This window comes from Monopterus albus, unplaced genomic scaffold (genome assembly GCF_001952655.1).
Source record: "Monopterus albus unplaced genomic scaffold, M_albus_1.0 scaffold233.1, whole genome shotgun sequence".
Taxonomy (NCBI): domain Eukaryota; kingdom Metazoa; phylum Chordata; class Actinopteri; order Synbranchiformes; family Synbranchidae; genus Monopterus; species Monopterus albus.
The window spans coordinates 302,789-323,422 of NW_018128113.1; the positions used below are offsets into that span (position 1 = coordinate 302,789).

The window sequence follows — 20,634 nt, forward strand, 5'->3', positions numbered from 1 at the left end:
CCCCCCCCCCCCCCCTCACTTTTACACCAAAGTGAAGAAGCGAAGGCAATGTGCCAGAGCAGAACTGATACCTTTAACAGTTTCTATCAATATCCCATGAGAGAAAATGGTGAGGGAAAAGAACAGAAAGCAAGCTACACTGGACACACTGAGATGCACAGAGACTTGAATCCATGCAGATTTCCTAAGATACTACATATCAGCCTCTGCTGTGAAAATGCAAGCAACACTAACCAACCCAGTCACAACAACAACCTTCTATTGCCAGCTTCATTTTCATCCTCTGATGATTGCTGGTTCTATCTCTAAACGCAGACATGGCAATCAAGGATGCAGTTTGAAAGGGTTAAACAGGTTTGTCAAGTACATCTAGCTTGTTATCCAATTTATATCGGGCTAGGATTACATGTAAGTGAGCATTTCATGTGCTGTTGTGATCACCTCCATACAAACGGAAATGTTTGTGCGTCAAGTAATCATCCGTGGAGAACAACAGGGTGAAAGGATGTGATACGGCTGGGCACACAGCTGACAAACCTCTCCCTTTTCTGGCAGTCTGTGGCATCAGTAATGTTTTTGGCCAAATTATTAAAAGATGAAATGAATTTCTCTAGCTGGAGGTGATGATTAGCTCAAAATCTGCCCTAACCTGTGGACCATCAGTCAAAACCAGAAACCCATCATCTGGGACTGAATTGATGCAAGTACAGTTTTGACTGATGGATAAATGTTGACATGGTTAAAAAAACACAATGCAACCACAAACAGCCTCAGTAAAAGGTAAAGAATTGTTGGAGGACACTTTGGACCTTTCTAAAGTGCAAGTGCAGAGTGCAAGTCGCGCTCTGGGTGCACTTGCTCATGAACTGTTGGGCATCTGATTAAAAACCTGCTGTGCAAGTCACAAGTCTCAGTATTTAGTCACGCACGTATCACTATGTCACACACTTTACAGACCCATACCCAACCACTGACATGAACATCCTCCATTCCTTACATGTAACTGATAGATGTAGAAAAATAGACATATCAGGACCCTCATACAAATACAAGGGGGCCAGGTGATGAGGTTGCAGTTCACGAGCTGGCTTGAGAGTCTGAGAGTGAGTAACATTACTCCAGTCCAACAAGTAGTGTTTGTCATAGGAAAATAAGCCCAAATGGAAAAGAGAGTACACACAATAATTTGATTAATCCACTTGCATAGTAACAACACTGGCATGTGTAGTGTTCTTGGTGAGACACAAGTCTTCCACAGTCCTGTCTCTGAGTGTGTGTGACACTGTGCTCATGGAAAACAAAGTGCACACACTCCAAGTAAACACAAAGGCATTGCAGATAATTAACGGAAGTACTTGGCAATCAAATATATACAAGATTCCTGAACGGAATCAAAATATAATTCCCTTTCACTAGGGTCCTTGGTTCAGGAAGACCCCCTCCCTTCTCCAGACACACACACCCTCACTCCTCCCTCCTCCTCTGTCTGGGATCATAAAGGGGAAAACCTTATCGCTGAGCATCTTAGTGTTGGTCTACACTGATTTACAGCTGCAGGCAAAAGTTGGCCTCAGCCCTGGGATCAGATTTCCACAACCACATCTTCAAATACAGAGAGTAAGCATCTGAGGAATTCTCTGACCTGGAGTCAGCGGCTTTCTGCCCTCTAACCTAATCTTGATCTTCAAATTCAAGTCAGATAAGCTGTTGCCGTCTTGGCTCCAACCCTCCTACAATATGTCAAAAAAAAGAGTCAAGAACAAAAGTGAAGCATATATGTTTAACGGAGTAGACTCTCTGAGGTCAAAATCCGGCACCGTCTGGAAGCTTTTTTTAAGTGGTCCTAATGAGAGAAAGATGGCCAAGACACAACCACCAGGCCACTGACTGACAAAATATGGCAAAAGCAGTCCCATAAGGAACACCCACCCATACAAGAGGTATACACATTAACACAGTCCAGAAGCTGCCCTGCTAAAGCTCTACCTCTGCCCTCGTTTCTCAGGTTATCGTCATCCCTCCACTTTACTCCAGAATGCCTTTGACTAACTGGACATTGGAACAGAACTTCTATTCAGAATCTCATGTTAACCTTACCCATTTTCATAAGACCTACAAAGAAAAGTGTTGAAAGTATCAAGACAACACCTCTTTTATCCCTTTCTAGTGATTTTGCCAAAACAGATCAATCCAAGTAAATAGGGAGGAGAAGAAGAGGGGGGGATGTGAGGCCTGTGACCTGAGGTCTCAGCATGATGACAGATGCAAGTGCACACAAATGCCAACTGTAAAAAACACTTGTATACACACATGCTTCAGAGATGCTGCCTGGGGAAAGGTTTTGTAAACAAAATTTAAACTCTACAAAAATAAAATAACAGTATAAAAATGCCTTTGCACATTTACACAAACAAAAATTAAATATCACTTATTTCCCAAAAAGAAAAAAAACACTATTATTGCACAAAATGAAAACCATCCTCTTAAGTATATCACCCAAAAAAACAAACAAACAAACAAAAAAAAACTGGGGCAGGGAGAATCAGGATGAGGTCAAATGACCCTACCAGGTCCCCAGTCCAACAAAACCAAACCAACGGAAACAGGAACAGACCTGAAACCAAGATGAGGAAAAAAAAATACTGACAGAAACATAATACTGACAAAAAAAAAAAAACTGTGAGAAAGAGTCATGCAGATATGGAAAGATAAAAAAAGTAGGAGGTTCCATGTTGTGGCAGCCCCAAATGAACACTGCTGTCTCTGGTCCTCTGTCTGCCTGTCCATCCTTCTGTGACACAAACCAAGAGCTGGGGGTTTGCAGCCAGAGAGGAATAGAGGGAGGAGAAGTGAGAGGAAGAGGAGTGGTTTCTATCTGCTCAGGCTAACCGGTAGGCTGTCCCTCTTTCTGCGTCGCCAAGTGTTACGTTGATACTGTGTGTGCGTGTGAGTGTGTCCGCGGTTTGCCAGAACAGGGTTGGTGACCAGTAATGGGTTGTGGAAGCCCTTCATATTGAACTTGGCTGTGTTCTGAAAAATGGAGGAGAGAAGAAAAGAGAGAGAGAGGAAAAAGTCTAAATAAAAGTTCTAATTTCTTTATTGATGCACCAAAAAGAAAATTATATTTGTTTTTATTAAAGCCCAGTAATTAACAGACTACATTTGGTTTGTTTAATCCATATAAAATAAAGCATAAAAACAAATTATAATATTGATCTTTTCATCAAAGTTTCACCAAGAATGCAAATAAGCACATTTCCCAAAATATTTAACTATTCCTTTAAGAAGCCTTTAGGCTCAACGAACTACAAACTGAACAACACAGGATCAGGTTCCTGTTCTTCTGGCACTTTAAATTGTTTCCCATAGCAACAGGTATGCACCAGATGTTGGAACATCAGGCCTCACAGCAGCAGTAATAGTGCTATCATTTACTGATCATTTATGGATTTCAGGTGGCAATTTCATTTTCCATGTAACTTATTACACTTATAGTCTGAAGAGCAAAGAGAGTGAGTCAGGAATGAGAGAAGCAAGTGTCAGAGAGACATCAGACACTTGACAGAGAATGGAGACAACTGAAGAGATACAAATGAGAGTGTGAAACTGTGTGTTTGCCCTACCTTGTGTGTGTGGCTGGAGTGGGGACTGGGCGGAGGCTGGGGGCTGGAGGGGGCGGGGGCATGAGCATGGGCTGGGGGGGGGCTGTGCAAGAAGGGGGGGGGCCCGGGGTGATGTCTATACACACCTGTCTGCCAGGTATGGAGTGCACTGCTAGACCACCGGGCAGTGAGACGTGAGCCTGCAGGGGGGAAGGGATGATTAATAGCAGGTTAGTGTAACAGTAGCTGTATTTCTTGTTTAATTAGATGCTGCAAGTCATGTTAAAAAGCACCCTTACTTTAAGAACCATTTGATCTGAAATTTTACATAGAGTTCTCCTAATACTACGTAATCCTGATTATTGTCTCATTTTCCACTTAAATTCCAAATGTTAATCAATACATAATTTTTCCTGTTCCATCCACATGTGATCAAAGCAAATGTGCCTACCTGTGAGCCTGGAGGCATGAGCAGATGGTGTCCTCCCATGCTGGGCTTGTTGGTACCCATGTTGAGAACTTGCGGCAAAGCTAGGCCCAGAGGTGGGAAAGACGTGTACGGAGGCAGGGTTGGTGGAGGGACAGGACACGGCAGCGATGAATCAGAGTCCTGGCACATCACACAAAGAAGACAACATTATGAGCGAGGCCGAGTGCTACTGCATGTTTATGTGCTTCCATCAGTTTGCTTAGAAAGAATAAAACTGGCTTTGCAGCACGTAGTTATATCAGTATTACACCATTATGTAGGGTTTCAATCCCATAATCACAAAAACGTGTCTTTGTACGTTGTCTGATCCAGACAGCGAGGAGACGGAGGAGGCTGACGAGTGCTGCTGGGGGCTGGAGATGGACATGGGGGAGTCTGCACTGTGGGGTGATACAGAGTCCCTCTGCTGCTCCTCTGACCCACCACCCAGCACACAGCGTTCCTGCTCTGATACCGGCTCCTTGGGAGGTGAAGCTTTATTAAAAAAAAAAAAAATTCAAGGTAAGAATCAGTCCTACACAATCAAGTGTCTTAGTAGCCTAAAATTCTAAAGTCAAATTTTTCAGTACGAGTCTTTGCCTCAGGATTCTGGGGCTATTCAATGAAAAGGTTATTTTACATTTGATGAAAAAGCAAAACGTTAAATGAAGTAGGCATTTCCTCATTTCCTTCTTATTAAAATAATCCTCCTTTGTCCAGAAGCTTTTATTCTTAGACACAAGACATTATCACTGAAAGGATGAATACTTTTCTCTAAATGACTGTAGGATTTTATCATCAAGTGTGAAGAATCATACCTCTGTTGTCTGTTCGTGCCAGATCCCTGCCCCCCCACTTCTTAATGATCCATTCCCTGTAGTTGATCACTTCTTGGGTCAACCTGATTATTCTGCCCAGTGTGCTGCGGGAGAGAAAAGGGTTTTCAAAGGGCACCAGTTGTGTCCAGGGTATCTTCAGTACTGCTGAATGGACTGAATACTCACCTTTCACAGTCTTTGTTGGGATATGACCGTGCAAGCGGTGACACAGCGTGACTTAGGACAGTGTAGGCATAATCAAACACCTGCTTGACATGCATGGCACCATAGGAACCTCTGCCCACATCATTACCTACATGGTGGTAACATAGTTGCTGTAGTTATGAGTGAAATTCAGCCCTATTTATTGTATCACAATTGTTTTATTTTTTCCTAAACTTGCCACTGATTGTGACATTATGGGCTACTATTAGGTGCTAATATGTAAATTGTTTTACCAACACAGAAATGAAACTATATGGCTACTGTATAAATAACAATCTGGCATCTAAATTCCAACATGTTCCAAACATTATTAAAGGTACACCTTAAAGCCACTATGTCTAATTTTTAAATAATTACAGCATCTGTAAAATCATTCTCATTGCCTACATATTTTTTGTAAATACCAACAAGAAAATCAGTCAAAGTATATAGCACCTTTCATACAGGTTGATGCAGTTCAAAGTGCTCTACAGATGATGGACAAGCTGATAAGAATAATGTGAACAGAGAAAACTAATGCACACAATGCAATTCATTCTGTGTACAAGTGCTGCCTGCCACTGCGTCATCCTTGATACCACCACTGGACGCCTTTCCCCTAATCAACACATCCATACTAGATCTGATTAACCTCTCTCTATTAACAGGTTATGTTCCACAGGCTTTTAAACTTGCAGTAATTAAACCTCTACTCAAAAAGCCTACTCTTGACCCAGGTGTCCTAGCTAATTATAGACCAATATCCAATCTCCCATTTATTTCCAAAATCCTTGAAAAAGCTGTTGCAAAGCAGTTATGTGACCACTTGCACAAGAATGATTTGTTTGAGGATTTTCAGCCAGGATTTAGAGTCCATCATAGTACAAAAACCGCATTGGTGAAAGTCACCAATGAAATGTCCACACAAGAAAGGTGTTCCATCAGGGGTTGGTTCGCACAAGTATATAAAGACAAACACACACGCACACACCACATGTCAGGAATCGGCGCGTTATGCTGCCAAAAATGTTGAGGGTGAACTCAATTAAAAGGCCAGACAAGGAAATGTAAAACAAAACCGTCTCTTTAATAAGAGAACTAACGCTAAACAAAACCATACAAGACACGGTGAAACACAAAAATCACAGGTCGGTATAAACAGTCCGAGATCAGAGCCAGCAAACACATACAACCTCACGATCACTGTTTTCACTCCTTTTATACAAGTTTTTCAATGAATTGTAGACACATCTGTGCTCTTCCTGACAGTAGAACTGTGGAAGCAAATGGATTCACAGAAGATGCACAGTGAGCTGCAGAGTGACATGAGTGCCAACTAACTGCCACATTGACTCCTATGTAAACAGTATTAGGCAGGTGGTCATAGTGTTATGCCTGATCGGTGTATATGCTCTTTAATAAGGTATTTGTATTTGGAGCCAGCAACTGCTTTGGTAGAAATATCACTGTAAACTAGTAAAGCACACCTGGAAGCAGTGGATCCTCTATGCAAAGCATGGATGGCCTGTATCCATTTGTCATGTCCTTCATGAGGTCCTCTTTGGCTAGGTATGCGCCTCCGTTTTTGATGCGAATGCCTGTTTTCAAGTAGTTGAAATGGCGGCCGTACAACTCAAAGAACTCGATTAGCAAGACCCCCAGGTTCTGGTTAGGGTTCCTGGCATCAATACGAGGATGGAGCTGAAGAAAAAAAGACAAGGAGACTTTATTGTTATGTATTTAAAACAAGTGGTATTGTGCACTAATCAACATCCTTTAGGGGGCATATGTATCCATGTGTATCTCTACCTGTAGGAAGCTGATGACCATGAGGATGAGGCTGTAAGAACTGATGCCCCCCGTGAAGACTTCGTTTAGATCTCTCTGCAGCAGAAACTGCTTCAGTACAAAGATCAGATAAGGCAGCACTGGATACTTCTGAAAGCAGACAGCAGAGATTAGCTGATTCAGTAAAACTGTGTTTTAAGTAGGAGGAGCATGGTTACAAACAGAATCTGGAAAAAAAAAAGTTGATGACAATTGTGAATTTTCCAAAGGCAGCATAATCTCCTGGCCGTATGTGTGTGCATATCTGTGCCAGTGAACCAGCAGGGCTGGTAGGACTTTACAAATATGCTTTTAAGAAGTGAGAACAAGATGGAGGGACGCTGCCTCAGAAACATGACAAATGAAATTTAACTTTAACGCACAAGAGTCTGTCACTCCCACACATAAACACCACCACCTCTCATTGGATTGATGCGCAGTGTGGTTGTCAAGAGTGACCTTTCAAGTTAAGACTCGTACTCGAAATATCAGCACCTGTAATTCCTCTCACGCATGAGCTAATGCAACTGTGACTAAAGTAGGCAGAAATTCACCATCAGCAGGTATTTGGTCTGAACCATGGGGTAGAATTCACCTCTGCTCAGCAGATTTTGCAGCATGCTTTTCAGCAACACACAGACTCAGTCTGAGTTAAACTGAGATTATACTGACCGCGGTTTCTGGGGTCCATTCCAGCTACACTCTGGAAATGAGATGAGCCGGTGCAAGTTTGGAAGTAAAGCTCAACTCTTTGAACTGCTGACTTGCCTGATTTACATTGGGAATTTCCAAAGTTCTGTATTTAGACCCAACATAAAATGGTAATTATGTGATTTTACTGGTGGTTTTTATTTAAATATGTCTCATGACCTTTTCTATTCTCCTCCTCAAACTCTATGTATTTCTTGTAACAAACATTGTGGCTGGATTTTATTGAGTCCGGGAAGACTTCAATTCACAGTCCTTATATAATTTTAAAATGCAGTGTTGGTACATTCAAATGATTGATGTGTGTCACATGTTGCCTCCTGGGCTGATTCAACAATAAAAATCTTGCCAAAATAAAATGCACCTGTAACCTGAGGGTCCTGACCACAATGTGTCCAAGGCAGAAGATTTCTCTCACCTTAACATAGTCTTTAATGAAGCTTGCTGCCTTGACTCCAGTCTCCACATTGAAACTGATGTCCACCTTCACCTCAGTCTCCTGATCTGTCAGCTTGATGATTGGCACCTGAAAGAAGATAGTAATATTTATTAGCGAACACTGCAGTCAAGTCAACATCTACAAAAATAAAATAAAATAAAATAAAAAACCCTGTCAGCCTTTTTGGACAAATAACAAAACCAGGAATTCAGCCATTAACTACTTATTATCATGTCCGAAACTTGCTGTGGTTTTCCTGGTTGTGTTCATGCCCCACATGACTGTGAATGTTACTGTTCCCACTACCACTGTGGGATTGCAGCTATAAACACTTGACCAGAGCAGGTGCACACATGGCACTGAGCTGCTGCAGAAAAATAAAACACAGTGAAGCTAAACAAGTCGAGTATCACTGACCTGGGCTGAACAGATAACAAATGTTCATTCTGGGTGAACTAGAGCTGGCAAAGTACTTCTGCACTCACATAAATAGCAATACGTATATTCACAGTGAATTAGAAAAAAAAAAAAGACTACACAGTCTACCACAAATGCAAAATATGCCACATATCATGCAAACAGATGGCGAACATTCATTGAGTCTCATGGAACAGTGGCAGCTCTTCTTTTTCTCTCATCTTTGCACTGAGATAAAAGAGTGACGGAGCCAAGGTTTTATACATCTAACTAACCATTTCAAGTCCAATGTAAACAGTGCTACCAAGTTTAGATTTGGCCAATTTCATTTACTGAGGCTGTAATATTTTATTACTTATGGTGAACAACAAAACAGTTCAGAAAACTGAAATTAACTGTCAAGCGAGTCTATTACACAAAGCATTGATCACAACATCAGAGCACATGGAACAGGCAATCACTATTTTATTTTAAATACTATATCTGTTGCATGTGGTGATATCTGTCGTTGCAAAGTCAGTTTGGCTTTAGGGCAGAGACACACCATGCTTACGTGAAAGAAATAATGGTGAGAAAGGCAGAGCAGTGCTTCGCCTCAGGTCCCCTTTGTCTAGCCTATTTGGGTTGAAAAAGTGGCAGCTGAACACACCACACAGACTACAACCAGTGGCCGACCAGCTTGTACGTTCTGAGACTACGTGTCAGAAATAGCTCCCCCTACAAGCAGATGGTGGTATCTGTATTCGCCACTCAGAAATGGAAAGAAGATGACCTAGACTGCGGAAATATAAGCTATAAACAAAGCACCTGTCATTCAAAACAGCTGCTGTGAACTGAGAATATGTCTAAGACGTTGCAAATAGCACTGCCTTTCTCTACCCTTGGTCATTTGGTTGTGGAAGAAGAAAGGTGGTTATAGAGGCCAAAAAAAATGGAGAAGACACACTAAATGGGTGGAATCAATACTACATTGACAGGGCTTTCCCTGAACTGTTCTCCTTTGGTCCATTGATTCGCTGAGCTTAACAGCCAATCAGAGTGGTCTTTCTCACTGACAAGGCCCAACTGACCAACATGGCTCGACGGTGGCTGATGGCCGACCGTCGGCTTGATGTGTTTCTGCCATTTTTTTTTTTAAAGGAGACAATATCAGCACAGCATGACACACAGCATCTCTGCAATGCCTAGAAGAGTGGAGAAACATGACCTGCATGCCACTACTTACTGTAGCCTTGTCCAGCACTTTGATGGAGAAAGGTTCTGCCACGTTCTGTTTGCGAAGGGCTTGTTCTAGCTCTTGCAACGGGGGGCGTTCCCACTTCCCAAAGACCACCAGGTCAATGTCACTGATGGCAAGAAGAAAAAAAAAAAAAAAACAAAGCTGAAAATCAGCACAGTACAGCCAGCAGAGTACAAGAAGCATGAATGATCATCAACTGTTTTCTTTAGTCACAGTTAACATAGCTTACCTTGTTGGAAGGTACAGCCCTGTGCTGAAGCTGCCAAATATTTGAACCTGTATAAACAAGGTGAAGTAATATGGATAACATAATCAAAATCAATGCTGTTCAAGTGTTAGATAAAGACAGCATATATATCTGCATATACCATAAACTTTCATAGAGATGCTGTTGAGCAAGCAGAGATCCCATATTGTACAACAGTTTACTTATGGTGATGGTGTACATATTCAAGGCAAATGTTTGCCAACTAAAAGGAACTGGGTATCTAGGGGTTCCACTTCAGAGACGGTAAATGCTGCCAAGTTCAGTAAGCTGCCAAATCAAGTATACAATGGCAAGAAAAATGCTTTGGGGTGGGGGGTGGGGGGCAAGCAAAAGCTTTCCAAAGGAAGCAGAGTGGAGTACTTTCCCTTTTCCGTCTGAGAAACACAACAAGGCAATAGAACAAAAACAGGCCAGAATTAATAGGTAGAAATGAAAAGGCAGGCTGGTACAAATCAGAGGCTTGATCCATTTACCTGACAATCTGGCTCATAGTGAACATGGGGAAGACTGACAGCCAACAAATCACTGCTGTGCATGTTTTACATAGTTAAGTAATGAGAAAGGCATTACATCACCCCATCTTGCTATACTACTCATCTGACCGCAATAGCCCCTCTCACTGTTTCTACACATAGAAAATGCATGTACTCCCAAATATAGATGGACAATAACATTTTTAAGACAACTTATAATTCTTTTACTTAATTACTTTCATTGCAGCTCTGCTACTTCAAAACCAATCTAAAGACCATTAAGATAACTAAAAACAAGAGTTAAAAGATAGGTTCAAGATTTTTTTTTTTTACGTAATGGGACTGTTTGCATTTTCCTAGTTTTTTGCATAAATTGGTCATGAAATGTGAGCTAATCTTCACCAAAGTTACAAATATCAACAAAAACAATATTTCTAAGCTGATAAAACACAAACAAACAGTCATTATCTTTCATGTCTTTATTGAACGCACCACCCATTAAACATACAAAGTGATGGTGGAAAAAGTAATGAAACACCAGGCTTCTGATGTCACTAAAGGTCAACTGGAGTAAGGTGTTAGCAAACCTGGAGTCTAGGGAATGAAACAAGAATGGAAGTGTGGTTTAGAACACAAACGGTGTCAGTGTGCTATTCACAAGCAGCATCAGCTGATATGAGACATGCCTTGCAAAAAACACATCTCAGAAGACCTATGATCAAGAGTTGGTGATTTGCATGTAGCTGGAAAGAGTTACAGAGTCATCTCAGAGACTTTAGACATTCATCAGCCCACAGTTGGACATACCGTCTATAATTTATAGCTTGGTACTGTGGCTACTCTCCACAGAAGTGCCCACCCAGCCAAGATCACTCTAATGGCACAATGCACAATGTTCACTGAGGTAAAAAGAACCCTAGAGTAACAGCTAAAGACTTAACAGATTCACTGGTGCTGGTTAACATCTCTGTTCATGAGTCAGCCAGACAAAAAATTATTGAATAGCAGGACACCACAGAGGAAGCCATTGCTCTCCAAAAACAACATTGCAGCATGCCTGACATTTACCAAAGACCACCTTGACACTCCACAACAATACTAGAGAAAACGTCCTGTGGGCAGATGAAACAAGGGTAGAATTGTTTGGGAAGAACACACAGCACTACGTATGGTGTAAAAATAAAACTGCATACCAACATGAAAACATCATGCCAACAGTGGAGTGAGCATCATGATTTGGGGCTGCTTTGCTGCCTCTGGACCTGGACTGTTTGCCATTGTGGAGGGGAGAATGAATTCCCCAGTTTATCAAGGAATCCTACAGGATAATGTCAGGGTGGCTGTCGGCAAGCTGAAGCTCTGAACAAGCTGGGTGATGCAGCAGGACATTGACCCTAAACATCTAAGTAAATCTACTACAGAATGGCTTTGAAGACACAACATCTGCCTTTTGGAGTGGCCTAGTCAGATCCCAGACCTCAGCCCAATAGGGATGCTGTGGAATGACTTCAAGAGAGCTGTTCACACCAGATATCCTATGGCTGAGCTGAGGCAGTTATGTGAGGAAGAATGGTCCAGACTTCCTCCTGAAGGTCGAAGGATGGGAGGAGGGCCAAGTATGTTACACACAAGGAATTTGTTTTCAGTACAGAACCGATGGCAGCCATCTGGCTCTGACCATCGAGGGTAGAGCACCCGCTCTACCCTCCGCACCGTCACCTCCCCATTGTGCAGGTCTAATCCACGGTTACAGGAAGCACTTGCTTGAGGATATTGCTGCCAAAGGTGGTTCAGCCAGTTATTAAAACACTGTTTCCATTACTTTTTCCACAATCACTTTATATTTTTAGTAGGTGTGTTCAATAAACATGACAGATCATGACTGTTTGTGTTTTATCAGCTTAGCAATTTTGTGTTTGTTGATATTTGTGCAATTGCAAACAGTCCCATTACTTTTGCTTGCTACTCTATGTGGACATCAATACTGTTTTAAGACCAACTTGAAAAATCCTTAACCTATTCTATAAGATACTTTGAAAGTTCTGACTCATCCACTTGAACACATGCAAAACAGTAGTTAGAGAATGCAAAAAAAATACAGTGCATTGCGAAAGTATTCGGCCCCCTTGAACTTTGCGACCTTTTGCCACATTTCAGGTTTCAAACATAAAGATATAAAACTGTAATTTTTTGTGAAGAATCAACAACAAGTGGGACACAATCATGAAGTGGAACGAAATTTATTGGATATTTCAAACGTTTTTAACAAATAAAAAACTGAAAAATTGGGCGTGCAAAATTATTCAGCCCCCTTAAGTTAATACGTTGTAGCGCCACCTTTTGCTGCGATTACAGCTATAAGTCGCTTGGGGTATGTCTCTATCAGTTTTGCACATCGAGAGACTGAAATTTTTGCCCATGCCTCCTTGCAAAACAGCTCGAGCTCAGTGAGGTTGGATGGAGAGCATTTGTGAACAGCAGTTTTCAGTTCTTTCCACAGATTCACGATTGGATTCAGGTCTGGACTTTGACATAGCCATTCTAACACCTGGATATGTTTATTTGTGAACCATTCCATTGTAGAATTTGCTTTATGTTTTGGATCATTGTCTTGTTGGAAGACAAATCTCCATCCCAGTCTCAGGTCTTCTGCAGACTCCATCAGGTTTCCTTCCAGAATGGTCCTGTATTTGGCTCCATCCATCTTCCCATCAATTTTAACCATCTTCCCTGCCCCTGCTGAAGAAAAGCAGCCCCAAACCATGATGCTGCCACCACCATGTTTGACAGTGGGGATGGTGTGTTCAGGGCGATGAGCTGTGTTGCTTTTACGCCAAACATAACGTTTTGCATTGTTGCCAAAAAGTTCGATTTTGGTTTCATCTGACCAGAGCACCTTCTTCCACATGTTTGGTGTGTCTCCCAGGTGGCTTGTGGCAAACTTTAAACGACACTTTTTATGGATATCTTTAAGAAATGGCTTTCTTCTTGCCACTCTTCCATAAAGGCCAGATTTGTGCAGTATACGACTGATTGTTGTCCTATGGACAGAGTCTCCCACCTCAGCTGTAGATCTCTGCAGTTCATCCAGAGTGATCATGGGCCTCTTGGCTGCATCTCTGATCAGTCTGCTCCTTGTATGAGCTGAAAGTTTAGAGGGACGGCCAGGTCTTGGTAGATTTGCAGTGGTCTGATACTCCTTCCATTTCAATATTATCGCTTGCACAGTGCTCCTTGGGATGTTTAAAGCTTGGGAAATCTTTTTGTATCCAAATCCGGCTTTAAACTTCTCCACAACAGTATCTCGGACCTGCCTGGTGTGTTCCTTGTTCTTCATGATGCTCTCTGCGCTTTAAACAGACCTCTGAGACTATCACAGTGCAGGTGCATTTATACGGAGACTTGATTACACACAGGTGGATTCTATTTATCATCATTAGTCATTTAGGTCAACATTGGATCATTCAGAGATCCTCACTGAACTTCTGGAGAGAGTTTGCTGCACTGAAAGTAAAGGGGCTGAATAATTTTGCACGCCCAATTATTCAGTTTTTTATTTGTTAAAAAAGTTTGAAATATCCAATAAATTTCGTTCCACTTCATGATTGTGTCCCACTTGTTGTTGATTCTTCACAAAAAATTACAGTTTTATATCTTTATGTTTGAAGCCTGAAATGTGGCAAAAGGTCGCAAAGTTCAAGGGGGGCGAATACTTTCGCAAGGCACTGTACATATATACAGCAGTTTATCTCCAACAAACACTGCATGAAATTTTAAAGAAAAATGATGTCAAAACATAGTTTCTTAATAATGATGCATGAGCAATTTAAGTTAACAGTTTGTCTGAGTGCCAATAGAGATTCCGCTGTATGGGCATTAAGCTGCCCTTTCTTTATTGCAGCTATGCTTATTTATACTGAACTAATAAAAAAGCTGGCATAATTCCGCCCGTGTTCTTTTTTTTTTTACACAGGTACTGGTGCCCCAGTATTGGAGGCAAGATGGTTAACATGACTTCCACTGTGATGAATACCACACACTGTGGAAATACAAAGCATACCGGTAGCGTTGTTGTTTTCAAATCAAACAACGGATGAACAGAGTAGGAACACACTTTTGCTTTGCATATTTACAACTTGATTTGGACTTTTAATGTTTGCAGTGTTTTCCATACAATGATTTATTTGTGGCGGGCCATCATAATATCAACACTGACTGCCACACTTTTGATTTTCTATTTTTTTATATTTTATACAGGCTAAATCGTCTATCAATGTAGCACATATTTGCTTAGTTACTCACTTGTTAATACAATAAGCAACGTCTGCCATTAACAACACAATGAGCATTTACGACACACAATCAAGGAAACATCTGAGTAAACAGAGTAGAAAGGTAGAAGAGTGATGTGCTAAAATCAAGTCTGGGAAGTTATCTCACCAACTTGCTCCACCACAGTCATGTCAGACAACTGCTAGCATTTAATTTAATTCTTTTACAAAGGGATATATTTGGATTTTTTTCCACTACATGCAACATATTAATGATCATAGTCTGTTGTGTTTCTTGTGAGAAATGTTAAAATTTAAATGCCTGGCAGTAGGTCACAGACACAGCACTTCATCAAAACTTCACACACCTCCAGCCACACCCTCCAATTCCTCTCCCAAAAGTGGACCTTCATGATCTAAGAGACTGCTCTCTAAGATATTAAAAATCTGAAATGGGGAAGGGGAACTGATCCAAATATTCAGTGTGAGTCTCACATCTGCAGTGGGCCATAGCTCCTTGATGATCATCTCTATCCGGCTGACCACCTCCTCCCTCATAGCTGCTTCCTCTGGCCGTGGAGACATGAAGCTGTAGAAGTCCATCACCTCCTCGTGGAGTCTGGATACAAAGAGTTAACAGATAAGCGGTTTTTCACACCACATTAACGCTAATGCTACACACAAGCTGGTATGATATCTGGTGTGAAAGAAGGAACTAATGTGAAAAATGCCCTTTGTTGTAAAGTATTTCATATTTTAAACAAGAATACAACTGAAAAAATGCATGAGAATACTTCCTAAATTTGAGATATGAATATAAGAAATTTGCCGTACACCTGGATATTATGGAGTTTGGTTTTTTTTTAGCATCTACTTTTCTTGGGAACTATGAAATTACCAAAACCCAAGATCCATAGCAATACACTGGATCAGTACTGGTGCTGGTTTGGTATTTGGTAAATGGATCGAATATCAACCACACACAGCCAATCCACATTAAATATTGTTTCTTAGAAACTATAAAGTCTGAAAACCTATAAAAAATATATTATTCTTGTGTAATTATTGCATTTTAAATTCCTTTAAATATTCCCTTTTTTGTTGAATGTTATTTTAGAATCACAATTGTCTGAAACACTGAACAGTATTTTTTCCAGTTAAAATCAAATACTGTGACAAATCGCACCCAAGATCTTCAAATCTTTTTAGTACCACAAACCGAGTCAAACCCTATTTCTCTAACCTAACCTTAATATTTGAGGCTGTGCTCCCACAGATATTTTCTGTGCATTAAAACAAGATTTTCCAGAGTGGGCCTGAAGAATCCCATGTCTTATTGTTATTGCTGACATGGTTCTCTGTTTGGCAGCAGAGGGACACATACAGTATAATGGAAAGATTTTAGACCAGTTGAATGCCTCCAAACAGTGGAACTCTGTTCAGCCCTGCAGCCATTCATTTTTCTAGGAATGCATGCTGTGATGTCAGTGTGAAATACAGAACGGGGAGACCGTCACAATCAATTACCAGAGGCCTGGAGGAAATGCAGTCAGTTCATGTACCCCAATATTTAGTGATAACTCTCTGCCAGTGAGGCAGCAGAGTCAGGACTGATCCATGCCAAGACCCTACTGCTGACAGAGGGCAGAGTTGGTTTTGGGGCACACATGGCCAAAAAAGCTTTGCTACTCCAGCCAAACTTGTTTCAAGTCCAATGTCTCTTTTCAACAACTTCAGTATTAAAGTAATCAAAGGTGTTCAATGGCCACAGTAACTTAATATGTAATGTGTTTTACTGCTGAGCACACAACCTTCTATTAACCTAATCTCTGTTCATCATAATATCAATGCTGCATAACAACACAATTATTTGTATTGTCAGTTGGAAGTGCAAAATCCCTCTGTGTGGATCTTCAGTGGGTGCCCCTGAAAGCAAACCACTGCAATACTAACAGAGTACAAGCTAACACTTGCAAATGAAAACCACAACTACTAGTACCCAGAGAAAACATGTTTTCATTCACTGTTTGTAGGACAAAACATTGATGACTTGAATGAACAACTTAAATTTCTAGTTAACTTGGGGTTAGGGGTACTGGGAGATTTAACATCAAGTATGTGGAACTACTTTCATGACAAACAGTGATTCATTTTACAAAGAAATTCCCAGGTGGGTGCAACCAGCCATCACAAATATCACAAGTTCCTGCAACACATTTGGAAGTTCCTAGGTCATTTGTTTTGTAAGACGCATCTGTCAGAGTAAACTGACTATGTGGCTACAGTTATAACATTAAAAAATAACTACAGTGACTCATCCATTCATTATCTATACTGTTTATTCCTGAATAGGGGCACAGGGGGGCTGGAGCCAATACCAGCTGACAGTGGGCAAGAGACAACAGGTCGCCAGTCTATCACAGGGCTGACACTTAAGACACAGACAACCACACACACTCCTACAGGCAATTTAGAGTCACAAATCAACCTAAGGTACAGGTCTTTGGACTGTGGGAGGAAGCTGGAGTACCCAGAGAGAACCCACACAGGCACAGGGAGACCATGAAAACTCTGCACAGAAAGGCCCCAGATGTGATGTGATTCGGACCTGGAGCCTTTAGCCTTCTTACTGTGAGGCGACAGCGCCAAGCACTGCGCTGCTGTGCTGCCTAACTACAGTTATAACATTAAAACAACAACAATAATATATTAAGATACAGGGCGGGGATCGTCCATTTAATGTTACCAACACATACTAAACATTCATAAATGCCAAACCTCAAAAAGCGAGAATAAAATAAATAGTTAGTCCAGATAAGCTATACTCAAACTATGAAAATCCTGTTGATAGGACACATGAAGTCCCACCCATCACCTACACACTGACGGACTTCCATAAAGAATACCCTGGAAAAAGAGTTATCCAGAAGTAAAAATAGTGGCGTAAAGATGATATGATATTTATCATTATATTGATAAACAGTTTTATTTCACTTTTATTCAGTGCAATGAAATGCAGTGGGAACTACTTACAATATCTAGATCCCTTTTTGAGACTCAAACGTTTACTATACCCTCACTTATTAAAACACGGGCAAGACTGAAGTATCTTACGTGTATTTTATGATCTACTTTCTAAGCTTACTTTTGTTTGATTGACGGGGAAAGCTCTTATTTCTGTAGCTGCTTGCTAAAATGTAGCTTTGGGGTAAACCGTTAGCTTGCTAACCTAAATTAGCAACAGACTACACCGAAAAGCAACATCAGAAAAGGCTTCTAGGTAAACTGCCCATTGAAAAAAAAAAACGCCAAAATAATAATCGTATACACTTTGTATGTTTCCTAATCGTACATCACATTTTGTTGGAAATGTGTTTCTAATCGTCACTGCCTAAAAAAAACAACAACATACAAACAAACAAACAAACAAACAGCATTTCCGGTCTTGTTTTGGACGTCCATCGCTGCCCTCTCGTAACAGTCTAACGCTAGCGACTAGCTAACAGACCGACTCCTGCACACTTAAGTGTGGGTGTACCCTGAGTTGGGTAACCAACACATTACCTTGCATAATGATTCACAAATATAGCTGGGCAGCAGCTAGCAACAGACAAACGTGAATGGTAGATTTAGAATCCTAAAGCACCGATTGTGTTCACTCACCCGAGAACCCCGGGGTTGTACTTCCTCGTCTTCCAGGGCGTCCAAGTACTCGCGTAATTGCCGTTAGTGCAGTTTGAAACCAAGTAATTCATCCCATAGGTGCTCGCCTTGTTGTCCCTTTTCCTTCGGCCTGGGTGGTGATTGTGTGTGTGATTCACAGGTAACGTTACACAGGGGTGAACTTGATCACGATTCACGCAAATCTGCTGTGAACTGAAAACCGGGTGCTCCTGTAGGTGACGGTGATGGTGGTGGTAAAGGTTGACATTATTGTCCGTGGTGTTGCTCAAGCTGAGGAGCATATTGGTACTCCCGACGTTTTTATTTATGTTGCTCGTTACATTTCCACCCATAGTCCTTCCTCCAAGGGAGCAGCTAGAAGGGGGACTGTCCGTCCCGGATTCCTGTGATGGGGATGAGGAAGAGACAGATCCCGATTTCTGGGGCAGAGATTTCCCCTCACCTGGTTGAGAAGCGTTTACCGTGGTGAAAGAGTTACGTACGTTCCCGCTGGAAAGCGCTGTTCCCATCGAGGAAATCGCAGTGCCGTTAAAACTACTAGTGCCGTTCATGATGCTGTGATGGCTATTACCGTTGTTCAGACCGGCAGTAACGTTGCCGTTACTGTTGCACACGCTCTTGCTCGATGCTGCCGCGGTCGCCACATTTTGTAAAACATCCAACGCTGCGTAATTTACAGACTGGCTGTGGTTTTGATTGTGGTGGTGCTGCTCCGCGGAGACCGTCCGTACTCCCTGAGAGGTCTTCCAGACGTGCATCCATAAGGTGTTAGCAGGTCCTTTCTGTTCGGGCTGAATCCAAGCTACCCTCGGATCCATTCAACTTCTCTCTCTGGTAACCCCCCCCACCCCCTGCAAGTATCTAACTAGCGCTAGCGAGCCCGTTGTGACGCTATCTGCCCGACTTCCTGGGCCGTTAAAAGGTCGCTACGCTGTCCGGGGTTACGAAAAGAGAAATATCTAAACAGAAAACCGAATTAGGACCATTGATAAAGTGGCCCCTTCACAACGCTAGCTGGAAAAAATGCTATCCTATTCCTGCGGGAATTCAATATGGCGTATTCTCTTCAAATCCGTGCGCATGCGCTCTATGAGGGGTTTCTTAAATGACTGCACCCCAGACCGCCCACTCCTTTATTACTCCGGCCAAATGATGAACTGCACAGAATAAATATTCGAATTTTGATAGATATTTAACTGAACAACGAATAAGGTACCCATAAAACGTCAATAATGAATACCAATGAGGTCTGTAGCTCTTGAAGTGGTGCCTTGGAAGTTAGAGGTCCTTGTATTTATTTCCGTCTCCTGGCCATCTCCACCAGTTGGGGGCATGGGTGGATGGGTTCATTGGGGTTCCCCCATCAGTTTGAGGCTGGATAGTGTCTGATTCCTGCAGAAACAACACTACTTTTTACATCCCAGCTTTAAGTATTGGCACATTTTTAATTAAAACTAGAAAAAAATCTAGTCATATCTAAATGCATACAAAATAGATTTTGGTGCCAGAAACAATCTGGAAAACTGTCTGTCTTGACTGACTGTCTCGACACACAGCTTCATGCACCTCTGTTCGGGAAAGCTCTTATGGGAAAAAAGGTTACTGCAACGTTTTAAAATCCTTGAAAAAGAGAACATAGAGCAAGTCTTTACATACAGACAGACTGTTGTTTCAACTGGCATATAAATACTGCAGGCACCATATAATCACAACCTCTGGCCATTAAAATGCTGTTCACATAACCTACATACAAACAGCAGAAAAGTCACACAGCAGTTCACAGATTAACGGATTTTTTTTAACAACGTAAATGGTGCTCTGTCTTTATCTGTTTATTACTTCATATGTACACTGTCCCCTGAATCCCACTTACAGTTTTCAATGATGTTATAATTAAGCTATAATAGTAAAAGTGCTTAGGTAACCTATGTGCTTGTGTAACTGATGAGGGCATTTGTTAATGATTTTTTTAAATTTAGAAATAATAGTCGGCCCAAAATGTTCAAGTCTTTCTCTTTGTTCCTGGCTCTATTTTATAAAAGACGCTGTCTGACATATGTAATGCTACCGTGCGCAGTATGCTGTCCGAACAGGGAATCATCCATGTGAATCAGCCTTTACTCAAGCCACTCGAAGCGCAAAACGGATCATTCACGTGATTCCGGGAAAATGATGCCTCGTTTGTCATTGGTGCGTGACAGTTAGGTAAAAATA

General features: G+C 41.5%; 1 protein-coding gene across 2 annotated transcripts; it reads right to left on the reverse strand.

The window, feature by feature from the left end:
- Positions 1–2,467: 2,467 nt before the first annotated feature.
- Positions 2,468–19,515, reverse strand: tent4a (terminal nucleotidyltransferase 4A). 2 transcript variants are annotated; one of them, XM_020620156.1, is made up of 13 exons: positions 18,400–19,515; positions 15,232–15,355; positions 9,954–10,000; positions 9,710–9,830; positions 8,047–8,154; positions 6,903–7,031; positions 6,581–6,794; positions 5,076–5,202; positions 4,890–4,993; positions 4,391–4,566; positions 4,054–4,212; positions 3,749–3,802; positions 2,468–3,030 (listed from the first exon to the last, which is right to left on the reverse strand). In XM_020620156.1, exons 1-13 carry the CDS (start codon positions 19,236–19,238, stop codon positions 2,872–2,874), a joined length of 2,361 nt encoding a protein of 786 aa, XP_020475812.1. In that variant the 5' UTR covers positions 19,239–19,515; the 3' UTR covers positions 2,468–2,871. The 2 variants fall into 2 exon arrangements, with proteins under 2 accessions (XP_020475812.1, XP_020475811.1); XM_020620155.1 differs by having other exon boundaries at positions 4,373–4,566.
- Between the last annotated feature and the right edge of the window lie 1,119 nt (positions 19,516–20,634).

Bases quoted from the DNA above. Each gene is read 5' to 3' on its own strand.
- tent4a (XM_020620155.1), bottom strand. From the start codon at position 19,238: ATGGATCCGAGGGTAGCTTGGATTCAGCCCGAACAGAAAGGACCTGCT. The intron at 15,356-18,399 runs GTGAGTGAACAC...CTTTGTATCCAG, and splicing joins TACAACCCCGGGGTTCTCGG to ACTCCACGAGGAGGTGATGG. The intron at 6,795-6,902 runs GTAGAGATACAC...TTTTTTCTTCAG, and splicing joins TGGTCATCAGCTTCCTACAG to CTCCATCCTCGTATTGATGC.